At 45.8% G+C, this 21817-nt stretch overlaps 1 protein-coding gene across 1 annotated transcript in view; it reads right to left on the bottom strand.

Moving 5' to 3' along the window:
• DNAJC1 (DnaJ heat shock protein family (Hsp40) member C1) overlaps positions 1–7345 on the bottom strand; it is a 142454-nt gene extending 135109 nt beyond the window's left edge. Inside the window, exon 1 of the mRNA XM_029078351.2 lies at positions 6856–7345. Within this exon, the coding sequence (XP_028934184.1) occupies positions 6856–7023 (168 nt within the window). The 5' untranslated portion in view covers positions 7024–7345. The remainder of the gene's footprint in view (positions 1–6855) is intronic.
• Between the last annotated feature and the right edge of the window lie 14472 nt (positions 7346–21817).

Raw genomic sequence — 21817 nt, 5'->3', positions numbered from 1 at the left:
ACTTAAGTTATGGCAGAAAAATCAAGTCAAGATGACACAAAGATCTGGAAAAGGTTCTGTACTGGAAAAGCTCCAAGGCATGTAGAGCCCTCAGATGGAGAGGAAATGGCAGGCAGAGAGGCTGGAAAAGAGAGTGGAAAGCTCTAGGTGGAAAGTTGATTAGTATAGGTGCACCTCTGGATACACCTGGAATACATTCCTCGAAAATGCAACTGTATCATGCAGTACTTTCCCACAAACATTTATGCGCAATCAATTTGGTTCAATTTCCAAACCAGCCCTGACATGATCAGCAGGCCCTAAAGGACAGTAAAAATTACACTCCTCACTGACCATCCTCTCATCCCTTCCCCCTATTATTCCTAGAAACTTTCTTGACCCCCATCCTCCAGTGCTTAGAACAGTGCTTGGCACATAGTAAGCACTTAACAAGTACCATAATTATTATAAATATGCCCCCCCCCATCAATGAACCGGAATGAAGTTGTTGGTCACTCATCTTTTTAACTTATTGTGTATTGGCAATTTGTGTCCGCTTGTCTCCCCCACTACAATGTAACCTCCCTGAGTCCTTGAGGGCAGGGACTATATCTTTTATTCATTGTGGCCTACCGGAAAGAACACAGGCCTTGGAGACGAGCACATAGGTTCTAATCCCAGTTCCACCACTTGCCTGATGTGTGACCTTGGGCAAGTCACTTCACTTCTCTGGCCCTCAGTTCTCTCATGTGCAAAATGAGCATTCAATACCTGTCTACTTTTCTATTTAAACTGTGAGCCAGCCCCATGTGGGACCTGATTACCTTATATCTACCCCAGCACCTAATATGGTGCGTGGCACTTAGTAAACCCTTGACAAAAACCCAACTACGATTATGTTTCCAAGCATCTAGTGCAGTTCTCTGCATGTGGTAGGCTCTCAGTAAGTATTATGGACAATGGCTAAGTGAATGAAGAATAAAGCAAAATCTGTAGAATTCTCCGGACTCTAGAAGTTGGAGTTGTTGGGAGCTCCAGCACGATGTAGCCTTGGAAGGGGCTTTAGGCCTCGTCTTTAGCAGGGAAATGACACTATCACTGAAATTTCACTGTCATGGGCATCCTCTTCAAATAGGAAGAGCAAATACACTCTCTACACATACATACACTAGTGTGGGTATAACTGTAAACACCCCTCACACACACACACCTCTCTTCAGAACTGCTTTGGTGATAGGCAAAATGATAACGGTTAGAGAAGAAGAACCAGTAGAAGGATCTTCTTTCCTGGGGAGCCAGAAAAGATGGCAGAGCTGTTCCACCTTGGTGGTCTCCCAGAAGACTGAGCTTACACCCCAGACCCACCAATAAATCGCATTGGTCAGAACAAGCAATGGGAGGAGGAGATGGCAAGGAAAGAGACTCCACTGAACCTTTAAGGCAATGAGAAACCACAGACCAGGGCCAATATCCTGGAGCCCAAATACAAGTCTTTTATTCTCTATGCTATTGACTTTTAATTTAATCGTCATAACCATCAGAGAATCTATTGTCAGTTTCATGACCATTCACTGAATGGATGAATCTTAGGATAAAGGTAGCTCACCTCCAGTTTGCTTTTTATTGTACAATCGCTTCAAGCAAATGAGTGGTTTGGGGTCTGGGTGTGGGAATATAAACAGTGGTTAACCTGGAAAGTACGTTAATGGCCCAAGAATCATATCTCTCTCCCCTCTGGAAAGGAAACATTTTCAACATCCATCAATAATGAACTCATTACATTTCCTTTAGCCTTCCCTAAAAAGCCAGGGAGTTCAGGGTCCATTTTAGAAGTCACAAGGCACAACACATCCAGAAAGTCCTGTACTGCACCTGGCTAAAAGAGAACCCATCCAAGACCACACACATAAGCTGCAGCTGGAGCATTTCTCCAATGGAACAGAGAAGCAGTGTGTCCTCGTGGTTAGAGCACAGGCCTGGACCTCAGAAGAATCTGGGCTCTAATCCCAGCTCTGCCATTTGTGTGCTGTGGGACCTTGGGCAAGTCATTTCACATCTCTGGGCCTCAGTTACCTCATCTGTAAAACATGGATTAAGACTGTGAGCCTCATGTGAGACAGGGACTGCGTCCAACCTGATTACCCTGTATCTATCCCAGTTCCTAGAACAGTGCCGGGCACATAAGTGATACAATAAAACAGAAACGGAAAGCATGATTTAATTCAAGATATGAGAGACTGTATCTATCAAGGTTTTAGAAATCAATCCAGCAATGGTATTCACTGAGCACTTACTATGTGTAGAGCGCTGTACTAAGCACTTGAGAGAATAACGACAACAGAATGAGAAATATTCAACTCTGGATCCAAACAGAACCAGATGGCCAAAGCTAACTGGGGGCAGCACAACCTGAAGACTATTTCTCTGGACAAGATTTTGCCATTACAATATTGGAAAGAACATTTTGCGCTCTTCAAGCCTCTGAAAACCATCAGAGAGTTATTTCAGGGCCATGATCGGAAGGAGATGACAACCACCTTCATTTACTTCATGCCTCCCTTTCCCATTAAATCTGCTGTAGGAGGTCCTTTGTTGGTGAAGGAATCATTTGGGAAATACTGCATCATTAATAATGACAGACAGCAAAATGCTACAATGGTTAACCAGCTGTAGAGCTTTATTTGGCAGAGTTCGGGACAATTAAGGGAAACAATTCCTCCATTCCTGCAGAAACCAAATGGCACACTCATTCCAATCTAAGAATAATTATGGTACTTGTTAAATGCTTACTATTTACCAGGTACTAAGTGCTGAAGTAGATACAAGATGATAAGGTTGGAGCCAGTACCTGTCCCAAGAGATGCTCACAATCTTAATCCCCACTTTAAAAATGAGAGAACTGAGGCACAGAGAAATTAAGTGACCTGTCCAAGGTCACCTGGCAGACAAAGGGCAGAGATGGGTTTAAAACCCAGGTCCTCTGACTCCCAGGCCAGGGCTCTTTCCACTAGAAGATGCTGCATCTCCACAAAAAAAAAATGGTTATTCTATGGCCAACTAGTATTAAGGCATTGACCTTTATCATCAAATCACACTAAAATCTATGCCTGTAGAGAAATTTGTATAAAATGACAATTTGCTAAATCCTATTCATCTATTGTTGTTCTCACATAACATCAAAATATCTTAGCATTATTCATCTAAATTACTTTTATTTCTAACAAAGTATCTTGTATTTTTTTTTTAATCATGCATCAATGTCTTTAAAGTGGGCTTGTTGGGCCTCCCTGGTGATTTTGCCTGGCGATCAAGTAACCTCATTCAATGGTCCATTCAATTCAAAGCCAGCCAAGGAGATCAGCCAATTAACTGTATTTATTGAGGATTTACTGTGTGTGGAGCACTGTACTAAGCACTTGCAAGATGGTATATGGAACAGAGCTGGTAGACACTTTCCCTGTCCCCACAAGTTTACAGTCTAGAGGGGGAGACAGCCTTCAATATGAAATAAATCACAGTTACAGACCAAAGAGCTGTGGGGCTGAGAGGGGGTGAGGGAAAGAGTGCAAATACCTGTCCATGCTTTAAAACAGTTGGGGGGGGGGGGGGGGTGTCTTCAGGACTTGCAGAGCTGCCTTGATTAGAGCAGGGCCCCCTGAGCTGAACCAGGCTCCAGGGGATGTTGTGGGAGAAGAAGAATGGAACTCCCTTCTCCTTTGTATGTGGCCAATCAGTCAATCACCACTGCCTTACTAAAGCACACCTCTAGGAAGTTTTCCCTGACTAATCTCCTCATCTATTTTTTTGGTATTTGTTTAAGCACTTACTGTGTGATAGGCACTGCACTAAGAGTTGCTCGAGGTGTCACATAGCAGACAAATGACAAAATCAGGATTAGAACCCAGGTCCTTCTGACTCCTAGGCTTCTGCTCTAGCCGCTAGGCCATGCTGCTTCTCTTCATCTCCCCAACCCATTTACTGCATCACCTAAGCCCTTGAGTCTTTACCCACTAAGCATTTGGGTACCCCCAACCCCCACAGCACTCATGTACAAAACCTTGTACTATGGCATATATGCTACTCTGTTGTATTGTACTCTCTCAAGCGTTCAGTACATTGCTCTGCACACAGTAAGCGTTCAATAAATATGACTGAATTAATGAATGAATACCACTGATCAGTTTCGTTTTTTTTCTTCAGGTGAGAAAAAAGAGAGAAGCAGCAAAGTGTAGAAGATAGAGGACAGGCCTGAGAGTCAGAAAGTCATGGGTTCTGATTCTGGCTCCACCACTTGTCTGCTGTGTGACCTTGGGCAAGTCACTTCACTTCTCTGTGCTTCAGTTACCTCATCTGTAAAATGGAGATTGAGACTGTGCGCCCCACATGGAATAGGGACTGTATTCAACCCGATTTGCTTGTATCCACCCCAGCACTTAGTACAGTGCCTGGCACATAGCTTACTATGTACTTACTCTTTACAAATACCAAAATTATTATTATTATTCAGTGACCCGGCTCATCTAGGGGCTTTTGGGCCAGGGGCTCTGAACTGACAATGCCACAGAGGGGCCTCAGACTAAGGAAACTCCCCACAGAGATAAAAATAGAAGAGAAGCCGTGGACCTGGGGGTCAGGTGGGGCCCAGTGGCCCTTGCAGGTCACCAGAGCTGGGTCAGTGGAAGCTGTGGGCCAGCTTTCCCCCCGTGTCCCCCACCCGGGAAGGGCCCCGTAGTCCCCACATCCCTTCCGGAGCCCCACCTGGTCCTCTGTAGGAGCAGACAGCGCTGCTGGTGGCCGAATGCCTGGCACACTGCAGTCCAGGGCCTCACACCCCGGCCGGGTGGAGCCAAGATGGCAGCTCCGGCCCTTGTCCTCTGCTGCCAGGAAACAGTCCCCGACCCGTGGTGGAGGGCACAAGACACGATGGACTGCAGAGTTGCTGTGGTTTTCACTGGGCGGCAGAGCAAGCCAAAGCAGCTCCAGATTCTGGTCCACACCTCACGGGGCAATTTGGGCCTCTTCCCTGGCAACAGGGCTGCCCCTTTTCTCCCCCCGCCCCCCCTCCCCAACACCCCTCTCACCAAGCAACACCCAGTGGTCTAGACCATAAGCCCATTGTGGGCAAGGGTATCTGTCTGTTATATTGTTCTCGCCCAAGCACTTAATACAGTACTTGGCACACAGTAAGCACTCAATAAATACAACTGCCTGACTGTTGCCACCACCACCAGCATTAGAGGCTGAACATATTTTTTCTTTCATCCCTGCTGTCAGTCAATCATTGGCTCTAGCCTCAAGCCTTACCCTTACTGACTGGGTACATTACCTTAACACAACCTCTCTGGTACTACTATGATGATATTTATTAAGAACAACATATTATTTCACACTCAGTCGTGAGCAAGTCTTCTCTTGCTTGCCGACTCCCCTGTCACTGCCCTTCGAGTAATTGCTTTTACTTGTCGATTGCCTGAAACGACCCCGGAAAATAAGTAACATGAAAATAATGAATAAGATCCGCATGGAATAATCTGAATTTTAAATCTCACTGAAAGTCCATTTTCTTAGGCCTAATTGGATTTTCTCCACATTACATTCTGTTCATTTGATAGAAGGGAACGTTCAGTGAGTTATACTAAACGTAGGCCTAGGCTCCGTCACTGGAGTTATATGAGACGCTCTTTATCGCTACGATTAATGCGGGTAAGAGCCAGAAAAAAGACACTATAAATCCAGAACGTTTCTCACGCTCTCCATCACCTAAAGACCTCTAACCTCCCATTGAGGAGTTAGCAGGAAGCCTCCCAACTTATTCCGCTCACTTTTCGCAGACTGCCAATTAATTTACTTTTGAGAGCAGGTGGCTTTAGGCCCCTCCCATCAGGAACTGGCACATGGCATAAGGAATGGCAAATATAAACATACGTAATAACGAAAAGGGGGTTTGGAAGCGTGAAATGCTCACCTTTGGCAACGGGAATGTTCAACGTATGGTGACATGGCAATTCGGGGCTTGCTAACACGAGAGTGAAGGGAGTGGAATGGGCAAAAATGAACTTTTCGCTCATTGCTAAGGATGTACCCGAGGCTCTAGGCCGCCAGGGCGACATGGGGTAGGGAGGGTGACTGCCGACTCCGCTGCAGGGTCCTCTCCCGAGCGCTTTGAACGGTGTTCTTCACACAGTCAGCGCTCCAACGGCATCACTGGGGGGTGACGATGACTCATAACTCTTTGCGCTCGGTCAAGGCAACGCTGCAACTCCCGCGCCTGGAGCCAACGGGGCGAGTCCCTTTCCTCCGAAAAACGAAACCAGCTCCCAAAACGTGCAAACCCCCCCCCCCCCCCCGCCTGCTCTGCCGCAAAGCCTGGGCCCAAAGTCCTGCCTCTGGGCGTCCCGGCCGAGGGCTGCGGGGGCTCCTTGGCCCTGGGGCCCGGAGGCCGGCAGTCCCGCAGCTGGCCCACGGGCACTGGCCGCCCCCGAGCCCCCGTCTGCGGTTCGCCCGATGCCCGCCACCTCCCCCGGCCGCGCACCGACCCTCCAGGGAGGGGGGAGCGACTGCGGCCAAACAAACCCTGACCCCCCAAAACCCCACGGGTCCCTTTCCTGCAGAGGAGGGGGCGGCCCAGCCCGGGCTGACACCAGCCAGTCTACAGCCGGGCCCGGGGGCCCCGGAGAGGTGGAGCAGGAGTTGCCTGGGCGCTTGGCAAGGGGCGGCCCCGCACCCCGGGGGAGGAGGGATCGCCCCCAAACTTGGGGCTGCGGCGCCGGTCCCGCCGCTAGGCCGGGCAGCCCGAGCGGGAAGGAGCCCCTCCCTCGGGGTCCCGAGCGGCGCACGTTGGTGGCAGCCCCCCACCCCACCCCACCCCGGCCCTACCTGCTGCACGCCGAGGAAGTGGTAGAAGTTGAGCTGGACCTCCTCCACCAGGTCGAACAACTCCAGGTCTCCGCTCTCCCAGCCGCGGACGGGCGCCGGGACCGGCCCGAGCAGCAGCAGCAGCAGCGGGAGGAGGAGCGGCGGGGCGCGGGGCCCGGGGGCCGACATGTCGCGGGCCCGGTCCCGGTCCCGGCTCCGGTCCCACCAGGCCCCGGCCCGCACTGCCGGGCGGGAAGCGGGGACGTGGCGGCGCCGGGCGGCGGCTGGCGGCCCCTCGGGCACGCGCGGCCCGGACGGCGACACCCCGGCTCTTCGGTGACACCGGGTCGCGGGCGGGCGGGCGGGCGCGCGGTGGGGGAGCGAAACGTGCGGGGCCGTGCGGGGCCGAGCGGGAGGGGGGAGGGGGCCCCGGCGGAAGGGGCCACGGCTACCTGGCCTCGGCCTATCCCGCGCCCGGCTTCCGGTGACACCACGTCTCCTAGCAACCGGCGCGGCGCCTGACGGGCAGGAAACCAGAGGCCCCGAGCGCCCCCCGCCCCTCTCCCTCTCCCTCTCCCCCTCCCCCTCCTCCTCCTCCTCCCTCCGCCGGCCTCGTGCCCTCGCGCACGCACGCGCGCGCGCTCGCTCGCTCGCTCCCTCAGGCGCTCCGTGCCAGTCTGGAAGAAGACGGGCCCGGCCCACGTGCCTCGCTTCCCACACACTGCACGGCCTTCGTTTTAATAATAATAATGTTGGTATTTGTTAAGCGCTTACTATGTGCCGAGCACTGTTCTAAGCGCTGGGGTAGACATAGGGGAATCAGGTTGTCCCACGTGGGGCTCACAGTCTTCATCCCCATTTTACAGATGAGGGAACTGAGGCACAGAGAAGTGAAGTGACTTGCCCACAGTCACACAGCCGACAAGTGGCAGAGCTGGGATTCGAACTCATGAGCCCTGACTCCAAAGCCCGTGCTCTTTCCATAGATAGATAGATGTATGTATGTGTGTGTATAAATACATATAATTATACATTTTTATATATGTATAAATACACATGTATATGTGTGTGTATTTATATACACACACATCTACACACACGTGTGCATAGATGTGTGTGTGTATAAATATATATATACATACACACATATACACACACGTGTGTGTGTATGAATATGTTTACACACATCTATACACACATGTGTGTATACATGTGTGTGTGCATAAATATATATATACATACACATATATACACACGTGTGTGTGTGTAAATATGTTTATACATACACACATATATATACATGCATATATACACATACACCTGTATATACACGCACACCTGTATATATGCATATATGCAGAAGCAGCGTGGCTCAGTGGCAAGAGCCCGGGCTTAGGAGTCAGAGGTCATGGGTTCTAATCCCGGCTCCGCCACTCGTCAGATGGGTGACTGTGGACAAGTCACTTCACTTCTCGGTGCCTCAGTGACCTCATCTGTAAAATGGGGATTAAGACTGTGAGCCTCATGTGGGACAACCTAATTACCTTGTATCTACCCCAGTGCTTAGAACAGTGCTTGGCACATAGTAAGCACTTAACAAATACCAACATTATTATTATTATTATATATACACATACATATATATACATATGTACATTTATATATGTATATACATATATATATACATCTATTGCCAATTTGTACATTCCAAGTGCTTAGTACAGTGCTCTGCACATAGTAAGCGCTCAATAAATACTATTGAATGAATGAATATGCTGTGTGGTCCATATATACACATAGATATATCCAGCATATATACATATGTGTCTGTGTGTAAGTATATATCTATGTTCATTCATTCAATAATAATAATGTTGGTATTAAGCACTTACTATGTGCAGAGCACTGTTTTAAGTGCTGGGGTAGATACATGGTAATCAGTTGTCCCACGTGAGGCTCACAGTCTTCATCCCCATTTCACAGATGAGGTCACTGAGGAGCAGAGAAGTTAAGTGACTTGCCCACAGTCACATGGCTGACAAGCAACAGCCGGTTTCGAACCCATGAGCTCTGACTCCCAAGCCCGTGCTCTTTCCACTGAGCCACACTGCTTGACCTGTAGTACTGACCAATAGTATATATTGAGCACTTACTATGTGCAGAGCACTGTACTAAGCGCTTGGAATTCATTCAATCATCTCTTGAGCGCTTACTGTGTGCAGAGCACTGTACTAAGCACTTGGAATGTACTAAGCACTTGGAATGTACAATTTGGCAGCAGATAAGAGGCAATCCCTGCCCAACAACGGGCTCATAGTCTAAAAGGGGGAATGTATACATGTATGTATATATGTGTGTGCGTGTATATAAGTGTATGTGTGTGTGTGTGTGTGTGTCTCTCCATTTTGGTGGCAAGAGGCAACACCAGCCATCTCACACTGATGGTGAACAGTGGTTATGAGAACTACTAGGCCCGGCCCACTCTTGCATTCCTGAAATTACCACCCACCAAAGAGCATTGGCGTTGAACCTGTGGTTGCTTAATAATAATTATGGTGTTTGTTATGTGCTTACTATGGACTAAGTACTGTTCTAAGTGCTGGGGTAGATACAGGGTAATCAGGTTGTCCCACATGGGGCTCACACTTTTAATCCCCATTTTACAGATGAGGTAACTGAGGCCCAGAGAAGTTACGTCACTTGCCCGAGGCCACATAGCAGACAAATGGCGGAGGCGGAATTAGAACCCATGTCCTCTGACTCCCAAGTCCGTGCTCTTTTCACTAAACCATGCTGCTTTTCTGGTCTCTATTTGTTGCTGAATTGTACTTCCCAAGCACTTAGTACAGTGCTCTGCACACACTAAGTGCTCAATAAATACGACTGAATGATTGAATGAATGAAAGACTGTGAAGGGTGAGAGAGCAAGGAGTCAAGGATAACGGTAAGGCTGCAACCTTCACCCACATTTCTCCTTAGATGTGTGACTTTTTAATCAGTCTTGTGACAGTGAGACCAGGGCCACTGTGCTGCTTTACATTTAGGTAAAGAGTAGCAATTGAAAATATATTAGCCTTCTTGTACCCAATACACTCCAACAAAGGAATGGGGGGATAGGAAAGCAGGCCAAGATCCTCAGTCTAATTCTGCAAAAGCCCTGCTCAGTATAGCTGAACTAGGTTCCCAAATGGAATAATGACTAAAGTCAATGTTTTTTCAGCATTGCAACTAAAAAGAAATAAAACAAGGAGATTCAAATATTTACAACTGAGGTTTCAAATCACACACCCATACAGATTGATTGAGGAATAAAGTTACTTACCATGTGCTCAGTTCCCAACCTGAAGCAGGAAAGGAGAGAGCTGCTGAATGAGAGAGAGAGGGAAATCAGAAGAGGGAAATGCAGGTAAGAGAGGTTTCCTGTGGGAATTTCCTTAAAAAGACTAATCTCTCCTCCAAGAATGCCCCAGTGGCTTCTGGGAAATATAGGCAAACTAGACCCTTTGTTCCCTAGGAAATGTAGAATTCTCCCCCACCCCATCTCTTCCTTGCAATTCTCTTGTCAGCTTTCAACCAGACCTAATTTGGAGGGTTTAAAAGCCTGCCTCTTTGACTAGGACCCAGCTGTCTAACACTCTGTAGTACAGTTATCTGCATATCACAACTCTTGAACCATTGTCTGTAGAATTATCTATAATGCTCAGTTTCTCTGGAGTTATGAGTTTCTCTCGAAGATCAAAAGGGTATTCTAATGCCAGCATCCAGGTCCCTTACTGCATTCACTCTGCAGTATGTTGGCATAAAATATGTTGAAGTAGACATGGGCCTATTATACATCCTGGCTTTACCCCATGTTTTTAATGGCATTTGTTAAGCACTTACTATGTGCCAGCTGCTGTTCTAAGTGCTGGGGTAGATACAAGTTTATCAGGTTAGACACAGTCTGTGACCCTCATGGGCCTCACATTCTGAATCCACATTTTACAGATGAGGTAACTGAGACACAGAGAAGTGAAGTGACTTGCCCAAGGTCATGCAGCAGTCACGTGTCAGAGCCAGGATTAGAACCCACACCTTCTGACTTCCAGATCCGTGTTCTAGCCACTAGGCCCCGCTGCTTCTCATTCTCAATGCTTCATCATTGATGGTGGGGAATGGATTAGCCGGGTCACTTCCAGCTCTGACATGACTAGCCCCGTTATCATGAAACAGTTTCAGAATCTCAGTCAATTTCTCAGGGCAGATAACTTGTATCTATCCCAGTGCTTAGAACAGTACTTGACATGTAGCATGTGCTTAACAAATACCATAATAATAAAAACAGTAATAATAGAGTAATAATCAAAACAAGAGGATAGCAAGGTGACTGTGTAGCCGAGTGATGCTAATGGTGTTAAATGTGTTTCTGAAGCTATGAAAACCATATAGAGGTCTTGGTGCTTCTCCTTGCACTTCTCTGGCATCTAATGGGTTACAAAGTTGTGTCACACGAGGTCTGAAACCACACTGTAATTCTAAAAGCCTCGCCCCAGCTCCAAAGCCTTCCTGAAACACCACTCATCCATGAGGTACTCCTTGATTAATTTCTAACTCCATGTGGGCATATGAACAAATCTAACAGCCACATTTTCTCATGACTACGCTTATAACATTTATATAAGTTTCTATGCTTATGTATACATTGATTTATGTTAATTTCCAATTATACATTCATACTTTTGCTATCAATAATTGTAGGTTTGTTTTTTCCTCCTCTCAGTATTTATAAATAATTTGTGTCTGTCTGTTCCCTCCATAAGACTGTAGGCTCCTCACGCAGAGGCACTGTGTCTTTCACTTTTCCAGCACTTTCCCTAACAATTAATATACTGTTAATCATTCAAAAATCTCCAAGCTTCAGGAGGGCGGGCTCTGTCTTTTATTTTTATTATACTCTCCCTAGCTCAGTCCACAGTAGGCCCTCAACAAATAATTTTGGTTGTTGGGTAGAGAGCATGAGGTCAGTGACATTCTTCTGAAACTGACGCAGAAAAGGACTCTAGCTAGGATCTTGCCAGATGGAGACCAATGAGAAGCAGCCATGGTTGCTACCAGTTTGATCTTTCAACTTTCTTCATAAAGAGAATGATGATGGTGGCATTTCCTCAGTGTTCCATATGTCAAGGAAAAGTTAATTCAAATGTTTATAAGCAGTATATCCCCTTTCATCTATATATATTTCAGCGGGTTAAGCCACCTGGCCCAGGTGTTTTGCCACTTCATAAGTCTCTGACTTCCCTGGTGATTATCAGTTGGTAGATTTCCTGTATTTAGCAAGATTTCATCTTTGAAGATAGATATGCTCATAAGAACACTAAAGTGTTGTTGTCATCTTAAGAGGATTTTCTCCTTGCCTGGAACAAGGCTGCTGCGATAATATATATCATGTAACGCCTTTAATGACATACCAAAATTTGTTAAGAGTTTCCTATGTACTAAGCACTGAGGTAAATATAAGATAATCAGGTTGGACACAGCCCCTGTCCCACTTGGAGCTCACAGTCTGGATCCCCATTTTACAGAGGAGGTAACTGAGGCACAAAGAAGTGAAGTGACTTGTCCCGAGACACCCTGCAGGCAAGTAGCAGAGATGGGATTAGAACCCAGGTCCTTTGACTCTCAGGCCCGTATTCTTTCCATTAGGCCATGCTGGTTCTGCTTCACTCAATCAATCAATCACAGTTCTGTGAATATGTAGATGAGTTGCCTTTAAATATATGTGGAAGAAATTTTTCAGACACACCCAGGATGGAACACACGCAAATATGTCCTTGGAAAGCTCTCAATCACAGCCTCTCTTTTTCTCTACCTCTCTCTTTCTCCCTGCCTCCTTTGCTTCTTCCGGCTCTCCCTCCACATAAAGCTCTGCACTGAGCTGCTCCATTATGAATCCATTAGGATCTCTGAGGCAGGCCAATATATCCAATTTAGTAAAGTTTTGCTATAGCACAAGAGCTCCCCAGCCTCCCCTCATTGCTTGAACCCCCAACAGAAAGAACGGATGCCCGATTCTGCTTGGGACTGGTGCTGAGTAATCTGTGCACCATGGGGAGGGCCTACCAACTCATAATATATTAATGGATCACGTTTCCATTATTAATAATAATAATCATCATCATCATCATATTTATTCAGCACTTACTATGTGGCAGGCATTGTTCTAAGCACTGGGGTGGATACAAGCAAATTGAGTTGGACGTAGTCCGTCTCCCATATGGGGCTCACACACTCAATCCCCATTTTACAGATGAGGGAACTGAGGCACAGAGAAGTAAAGTGACTTGTCCAAGGTCACACAGCAGACAAGTGCTTCCATACTTATTAAAAGCTGCCAGCTCTTCTGCCAGGCAGGTGGGCTTTGTCTTGTCCAGTATGAATTTCCCTTCACACATGACTAGGGGAACCAATGACAGCAGCACTGATATTTGGGGGTTGCAGTATCATGGATGGTGCACTCTTAACTATGGTGCATAACTAACCGTGATGCATGTTAAGGAGTGTCCTGTACACTACTTTGTTTATGAAAACCACCAGAGTCCTAGAGTTATATGCAACTCACATGAACCATCCCTGCCTCCATAAGTATAATAATTAAGGCTGTTAAATACCCATAATAGGGCATCATGTCCATAATTTATTTGTTTATATTAATATCTATCTCCCCCTCTAGACTTTAAGCTCATTGTCGGCAGGGAACGTGTCAACCAACTCTATATTCTACTCTTCCAAGTGCTTAGTATAGTGCTCTGCATACAGTAAGCACTCAATAAATACGACTGATTGACAGATTGATTCATAGTTTGAAGTCACTGTTGTTGAAGCAGAGATTACCTGGTTTCAGTAGATTGGCCTAGAATCTTAGAGTTGCAGTGGAACTGGAGAGGTCGCTTCATTCATCCCCTGTCTCAGGACAGACCACATCTAAACCATCCCATACAGATAAGTCTCTATTCTATCATTCAAAACCTTCCTTCTAATGGAGGAATGGAGCAATTAATTTAATTTACGAATAATTCAAGCAAATCTTCCTCCACCACCACCCCCAATTCTATTTAAATTATCTGCATATTTCAGGTGAAACCTATTTCAGGGGGCCTTAATTATCCACTAATTGCCTCTCTTCTCCACTTTGTTAGCATAGGCTGGGGCCATTTCTCATATAAATTCAGAGACAGGCTCTGGCCTGTGATTCTTTTTTAATAAGTAAATCCAACCTTATTTCCAGGAGTTAATAGGCCCAGCACCAACGCAAATGGATTTGCCTGGAACTTGACCTTGAATGTGACCCAGAAGGGTTGCCAGGTAAAGGTTCCTAGGCTGCTAGTATTTACAAGCCCCATTATTCCCTTTTGATCCTCGAGGGCGCTAACTTCAAATAGTTGTCCAGTTGTGCAGAGGATAGTTCATTTTTCTGCTCTGCACCCAGGTTGGCTCTTAAAGCTGGCAGTCTTGGCAACAGAGCTTCAGGTGGGAAGCTGTTTGTGAGGGGTGGGAGGAAGGGAGAGGGAAAAGAAGAGGGTGGAGAAGAAGGAGAAGAGAGGAGAGCGCAATGGCTCCTGTTCAACCAGTACAATCGTGGGCTCAGTGGGGCTGCAAATCCTGGCCACACCTCCTCCTGGAGTCTCACACACTTCCTCCCTATTGTTTGAATTCATTTATTTCTCCTGGTGACATAAAGAAGCATAGTTCCCATTGTTTTTCTCCAGGCTACAACAGGATGGGAAAATAGGTACTGATGTAAACTCCCACACACTTGTCTGCTATGTGACTTTGGGCAAATCACTTCACTTCCCTGGGCCTCAGTTACCTCATCTGTAACATGGGGATTAAGACTGGGAGCTCCATGTGGAACATGGCTTCTGTCCAACCTGATTACCGTTTACCTAAACCAGCGCTTAAAGCTGTGCCTGGCACATTATAAGCACTTAATGACTACCATTTAAAAAAAGGGAAAAAAAGAAGCAAGATCCGTATTCAACGATTAGATTTCTAATGACCTCGGTTGATCATTCAGAGAAGCAGCGTGGCTCTGTGGAGAGAGCCCGGGCTTGGGAGTCAGAGGTCATGGGTTTGAATCCCGGCTCTGCCACTTGTCACCTGTGTGACTGTGGGCAAGTCACTTAACTTCTCTTTGCCTCAGTTCCCTCATCTGTAAAATGGGGATTAAGACTGTGAGCCTCATGTGGGACCACCTGATTACCCTGTACCTACCCCACTGCTTAGAAAAGTGCTCTGCACATAGTAAGCGCTTAACAAATACCAACATTATTATTACTATTATCATTGTACTCTCTGTGCAAGGCAGCTGGTAGGGTTTCCAGAAAATGATGATACTTCCTATTTCATATAAATTTAAAGCAAAAAAACTCATATCCTTCTTTACAATTTCTTTTTTCCTTTAGGTTAGCTTGGTTTTGTTTCCTGACTTTGGACTCCAATCTTGTTTGTGATGGAAAACGGAGAAAAAGTATAGGATTTTTAAAAGTACCAAAATCACCAGTAACTAGCTCCTTCCAGCCAAAAGCTAAGACTCATACAATCTACTTAAATGTAGATAGGCGAAAGACCAGTTCATATGAATCCAGATTGATAGACAGATTTGTTAAAGGAGGGGAGAGACTTAAAAATATATAAGTGAAATGATGAATTCCCTCCCAAGCTCAGGGATCGGTAGGACTATGGACCAACAAGAATCAACCTGTTCACTATGGAAAAATGAACTTTCTGTTAGCATGGAAAAAACTGCACTGGGGCCATATTGGTTACTGTGCTTTAGCAGGTTCGCCTTTCAGTTCCAACATATTGGCCTCAACTGCACTGAGTGTGCGTTTTTTCTGAAGGTAAAGAAATGTGCTTTCAGCATGGGATGGCTTTAGCATTAACATCAGCCTATTACTAGAAGATGATTGAAGTGGAGCCTGGGAACCTTGGGGGCAGCATGATCACCTGACTTGCAGATTGTTTTTTAGGCTTTCCCTCCTCCCTGAAACTGGGTCTTCCTCCCCTCCCACTGTCACCCCAGACAGCTCAGGGCCCCCAGGAAGCCAGGCAGAGTACGAAATGTTGCTCGGAAGTTACAGAGCCCCTGAAGGTAGTGTCACCTGGGCAGACTCCCGGGCCAATCGGGAGGCTCTCACAAAAATGTAATCTCAATTCCAACCCTGGCTCAAACAAATATTTTTCATCCCTTCCTTGATGAATTGCCACAGAAGTACAATCTTAGATCATATGGCTAACTGGATCAACACTGTTGGCATCATTAAGGCAAAGGTGCCCTTGAAAACTGTAATTGCCATCAAATCTGTCCCATGCAGATATGGCCACAATGATCAGTCTAATAAGTCAACGGTATTGTTCTTGCCAACCAAAACTGGCTGACGTTCCTTAAAACTTAATTTTTTTTCCAAATCATTTCACCACCAGGGGGCGAAGAACAATTTCCTTAGGTAGAGGGTATCTCTGCTAACTAAATTATCATAAATATTTCCCTTGTCTTCTGTATTTACAATACAAGCATCAAAAATAATCAACAAGAATGCCAAAAAACTTCTAAAGGAAAGTGACCGGTTTTAGCCCATCCTCACCTATTTCAATTTCTTACATCTACAGGTGAGATCCCTTTAAGAAGAAATAGCCAATGGGTGTCTTGACCTGATAGGTGATTGTCCATTTAAAAAAGGATTTTTGATTTTTCTTAAGAACACAGTATTCTCTCAGAAGTCAATCCTCTCCCAAGTCTCCACTAGGATCTAAACAATGTGGATGGAACCTCCGGAAATCCAGACAAAATTGGTATTTTAGGAATCCACAAGAAATGATCCAACAGGATGACAATGATACAGCTTTTGGCAGAGGGAGTAAAGATGGGCTTAAGTTTAGCTTCCTGATAACTGTTCACAGATTGTGTGTCTCTCTCTCCATACTTGGCATATATTGCCTTGTTCTGCGTCACAGGCAATTGGAACTGACTTTATATTGTGAGCACAGGGAACACTGTATGAGGGAGGGCCTTCTGGAGAGTGAGGATAACATCAAACAGGGATAACAGTGAAGCTAAGATATATGAATGAATTACTTAAAACCTTAAAACACAAGTAATAGGTTAAAATCAATGGGCTAAAGAGTAGAAAATGCGGTTGGGTAATGATTGCAGAAATTACGTACTCGTTCTTATGGTTTCTCTAAAATCCAGCATTTCAGCAGAACGTGTGTTACGAATGCCCAAACGAGACAGGCTCAATCGTATTTCAGAAGCATTCTGTGGTCCGCTTGCAGATCACCCACCCCATTGCACGACCTATGCCCTTCTCTCTACTGTTCACTTGCTCTCTCCCCCAACCCACTCGCCCAGCTATTTTCTCTCGATAACCCTCTCTTTCCTCTCCACCCAGCCTGCAGCTACCCTGGTAAAAGTTCCGGTCTTGCCTCAGCTAGAACACTGCATTAGCCTCTGCCCTGTCCTCTCAGCCAACAGCCTCCCTTCCTTCCAATTTATAATACACACTAGGACACGGATCATCTTTCTGAAGCATTGCTTGGACCCACCTTTCCTCTCCTCAAAACTCTACACTGTCTACCTGTGTCTCTCCTCTGCATCCTCATTATCAATGGCAATTATTGAGCATTTATTATGTGCAGGGCACTGTATGAAGCACTTGGGAGACCACAATACAACAGAGATGGCAGAAATGTTCCGTGCCCACAGTGAGCTTACAGTCTAAGGGACAAATAATCCGCCCAATCAGCTTCAAGGCTCTCCACCATCTGGCCTCACCTTCTCTAACTGCTCTCTTCTCCCTCTATTCAGGGACAGGGAGGTTTGTCCAACCCGATTAGTTTATATCCACCCCAGCACTTAGTACGATGCCTGGCAAGTACTAAGCACTTAACAAAAACCATTTATTTTTTTTTGGTAATTTGTGCCTAGCTGTCTTCCCTATTAGACTTGCAGCTCCTCCAAGACAAGGACTGAAGCAGTGTGGCGCAGTGGAAAGAGCACGGGCTTTGGAGTCAGGGCTCATGAGTTCAAATCCCAGCTCTGCCACTTGTCAGCTGTGTGACTGTGGGCAAGTCACTTAACTTCTCTGTGCCTCAGTTCCCTCATCTGTAAAATGGGGATTAAGACTGTGAGCCCCACGTGGGACAACCTGATTCCCCTGTGTTTACCCCAGCGCTTAGAACAGTGCTCTGCACATAGTAAGCGCTTAACAAATACCAACATTATTATTATTATTAAGGACTGGCTGTTTAACTTCCACTGCATGTTACCAAGCACCACGTACAGTGCTCTGCATACAGTAGGGCCTCAAAAATGATGTGAAATATGATTATTTTTCCCTCTACATATTTTGCTTTACTTCTAGAACACCATTATGGACTATTAATCCATGAATGTATCCAACCCCTTCTTGAACTGGCTGGTATTTCTGCTTGCACGACTTTTTGTGCTAACAAATTTCATATGTTGATCCCCTCCTGGGTGAAGGAGTGCTTTATTTTACTTCTTTCGACCCTCCCACCTTCAAGCTTCAGTGGACACCCTGGTGGTGTAGGATTTGGTGAGCAACAAATTCCATGTTCGACCTGCTCACACCTTTCATGATTTAGTAAATTTAACCATGCCCTCCCTCATCCTTTATTTTTCCAGGCAGTCATCCTAAGTCTTTCCATCTGTCCACACATGGAAGCTACTCCATCCCACCTTGTTGCCCTTTACGATAACTTTCTCCTGCTCCACCATATCCTTCCCATTTTAGTCAAGAATATAGACGCAGCATGGCCTAGTGGATAGAACTAGGGCCTGGAAGTAAGAAGGACCTGGGTTTGAATTCCAGCTCTCCCACTTGTCGACTGTGTGACCTTGGCAAGTCACTTCACTTCTCTGTTGTCTTAGTTACCACAGCTGTAAAATGGGGACTAAGATTGTGTGTTCCATTGTGGGACATGGACTGTGTCTAACCTGATTAGCTCGTATCTATACCAGCGTTTATTACAGTGCCTGGGCACAAAGAAAGTGCTTAACAAATACCATATAAAAAAGAGCCTATCTACCTGCTCTTTCTTCTTCCCCGCAAACGAGGCTTCTGATGTTAGTTCCCACAGGTTTCTACCCAAGTTCAGCCTCTAGCTTTATATTTGACACAAAACCTGAAATCAGTTCCATTGCAGCTTCAGAATAACAATCTCCTTTCTTATTTAAGTTTATTACTTCTTTGGGGCTAGTCTGTCTCAACCTTTAGAGTGGGTATAGAGCTTTTTTCTGAAGAGTCCAAAGTGAGAAAATGCCAGGCTGTGCTAAGTTCCAGCCAAGGGCACAAAAATATTCTGGAGGAGCCCAGGAGAGATGGCTGTTGAGGGTGGAAAAACCCACACCTTGGGCACCGTGCCACCTCCTTCCCATGTGACCCACATCGGACTCCCCTGTGGCAATCAATCAATCAACCAACGGTATGTTTTGAGCACCTACTGTGTGCAGAGCACTGTACTAAGCACTGGGGAGAGTACAATATAACAGAGTTCGTGGCTTAGTTGCTAGACCACAGGCCTGGGAGTCAGAAGGCCCTGGGTTCTAATCCTGGCTCTGCCACAAGTCTGCTGTGTGACCTTGGGCAAGTCACTTCACTTCTCTGGGTCTCAGTTCACTCATCCGTAAAATGGGGGTAAGCGTGTGAGCCCCATGCAGGACTGGGACTGTGTCCAATCTGATTAACTTGTACCTACCCCAGTCCTTAGAACAGTGCTTGGCATATAGTAAGTGCTTAACAAATACCATAATTATTATTATTATTAGACACACTCCCTGACCACAAGCTCCTCAAGTAATACATTGATGTTTCAGCTCTGTGCAGGGCCAGGGAGTCTGGATCTAGGGGAGGGTGACTATTGGCAAATTGGACTCCACATGGCTCTGTATTTTCTGCATTTCCAACTCATCTTCACTCAAGGCTCCAAAAGAACATTTACGGTTTTAATGAAACTCTGTTGGCTCAAACTCTGCACTCCAATCTCCCCCAAATATTCATGTCCAAAATGAATTTATTTGAGGCCTATTTTATGAGTCAAATATATTTCAAATACTGGCTGGGATGTGGAACATTCAATTCTCTTCATATGAATAGTTAATAAATGTGCATTTACAACTAACCGATATCCAAATACAAAATTCAGCATTAGGTCACATTATGTGGATTTATGACAGTCGGTGTGGGATTTTAGATCCATAAACAATTAAGTAGATTACGTGTAGCCACTGTTGCACGGATAATATTCTTCATGCAATAAATTCCATTCTCACCATTTATGGAAAACTGTTCCTAGAGCATGGGGAGGTTTGCATTATTGCTATTTAACATTCAGCCACCATTTGGGATGTGGAAAGTGCTTAGGGTAACTATATATGATTGGCAGCTGTTGTAGACCAACCTTTCAAAAAATCGAACTGTGAAAAATGGTGTGGGGGTTTTTTAACTTTGAAATTAAATAATGAAAAGGTATTCCTTGAAAATGCCACAGAAAAAATTCTGTCGTGATAAAGTCCCGCTTGCCACCCTGGAATGTGGTTTTGACTATCTTTATTTTCCCTGTGTAGTTCCCTTCCCAGATAGATAGATATAAATCTCATCTCTCTTGCCGCTGACCCCTCCCGCCCCAGCCTCAGGGAACACCACCCAGGCAAATAAATGAAATAAAAACGGTATCAGTAGGGCACAGTGGCTAGAGGAGCAGAATAGATTCCTCAGGGTTCAGAATTCAGGACACCCCCATAGCCACAGCAACCACTTCAGCAGCCACCAGCCTTCCAGGGATTTACGGATGGTCTCATTCTGGGGGTGTTTACCTCTTTCCCGCCAGGGTTCTGGGAAGGCAGGACGGGACAGAGGGTCCTCGATGATGCGAAGGGAAGCCGGTGCTGGTTCCCGAGGAGGCAGAGGGGCTGGCTGGAGGGGGTGGGGGAGGGGCCCTCGAGGCCGAGGTGACATTCCATTCTATTAATAATGCTTTATCTTCTTTAGTGTGTCATATCACACTCTATCATCATCCTCTGAGGCAGCCACTCTGTTTTTGCATTCCCAGGCTTCCCAAGCACTTAACACAGTGTGCTGCACCAAGCTCATCATAATCCAACATCAGTGGTATTTTTTGAGCTTTTACTGGGTGCAGAGCACCAAACTAAGCACTTGGGAGAGTACAGTAAAACAGATTTAGTAGACATGTTCCCTGCTTACCGTGAGCTTACAGTCTTGAGAGGGAGACAGACATTAATACAAATAAGGAATTTACAGATATGTACGTAAGTGCTATGGGGCTGAGGGTGGGGTAAATACCAAATGTTCAAAGATCACAGATCCAAGTGCTTAAACGATGCAGAAGGGATAAATTCCTATTACCAAATAATAAATAAATGCTCCTCCTCCTCCCCTTCACAATTTTCTACCTGATTTTTCAAACCACAATCCTGAGACTTCCTGTTCTCCAGGGACATCGGGAGAGCAGGTAACTCTGTCACGCAACAAGGTACACAGGACCCATGATCAGAGGAGCCCAAGATGAACTTTTTGTCCTCCGATTTCAAGGTGCCGCATCGTACTTCCCCCTACGTTTCCAGATTAGGTTATCGGCAGTGCGTGGTAATAAGGCACATTGTGAGAATATCTTGCAGTGACCATCTGTCATCACTTGTCTTCTGTGACCTGACCAGTAGATTCTAAGACGGTGCTAATAAATGCCACGTGGTGATTAGAACTTTAATTTCATTTATAAGAAAGTTGCAGTGGAACTATGAGAGGCTCCGTACATTAAAGATAGGGAAAGTCCCAACAGTTAATACAGATCTACTTTGAATGGATGAGGCACGTTTCACTGAAGCTTGCCAGCCCTTAAAGAAGGGTTTTATTGCCTGGGCCTCGTAATCTCTCCCACCACGATTTTTGAGGAGGAAATACAG

Source organism: Ornithorhynchus anatinus, chromosome 13, assembly GCF_004115215.2.
Source record: "Ornithorhynchus anatinus isolate Pmale09 chromosome 13, mOrnAna1.pri.v4, whole genome shotgun sequence".
In the NCBI taxonomy this organism is placed as follows: Eukaryota; Metazoa; Chordata; class Mammalia; order Monotremata; family Ornithorhynchidae; genus Ornithorhynchus; species Ornithorhynchus anatinus.
Note: the sequence above shows the minus strand (reverse complement) of the source record. Positions and strands in the feature narration are given on the sequence as shown.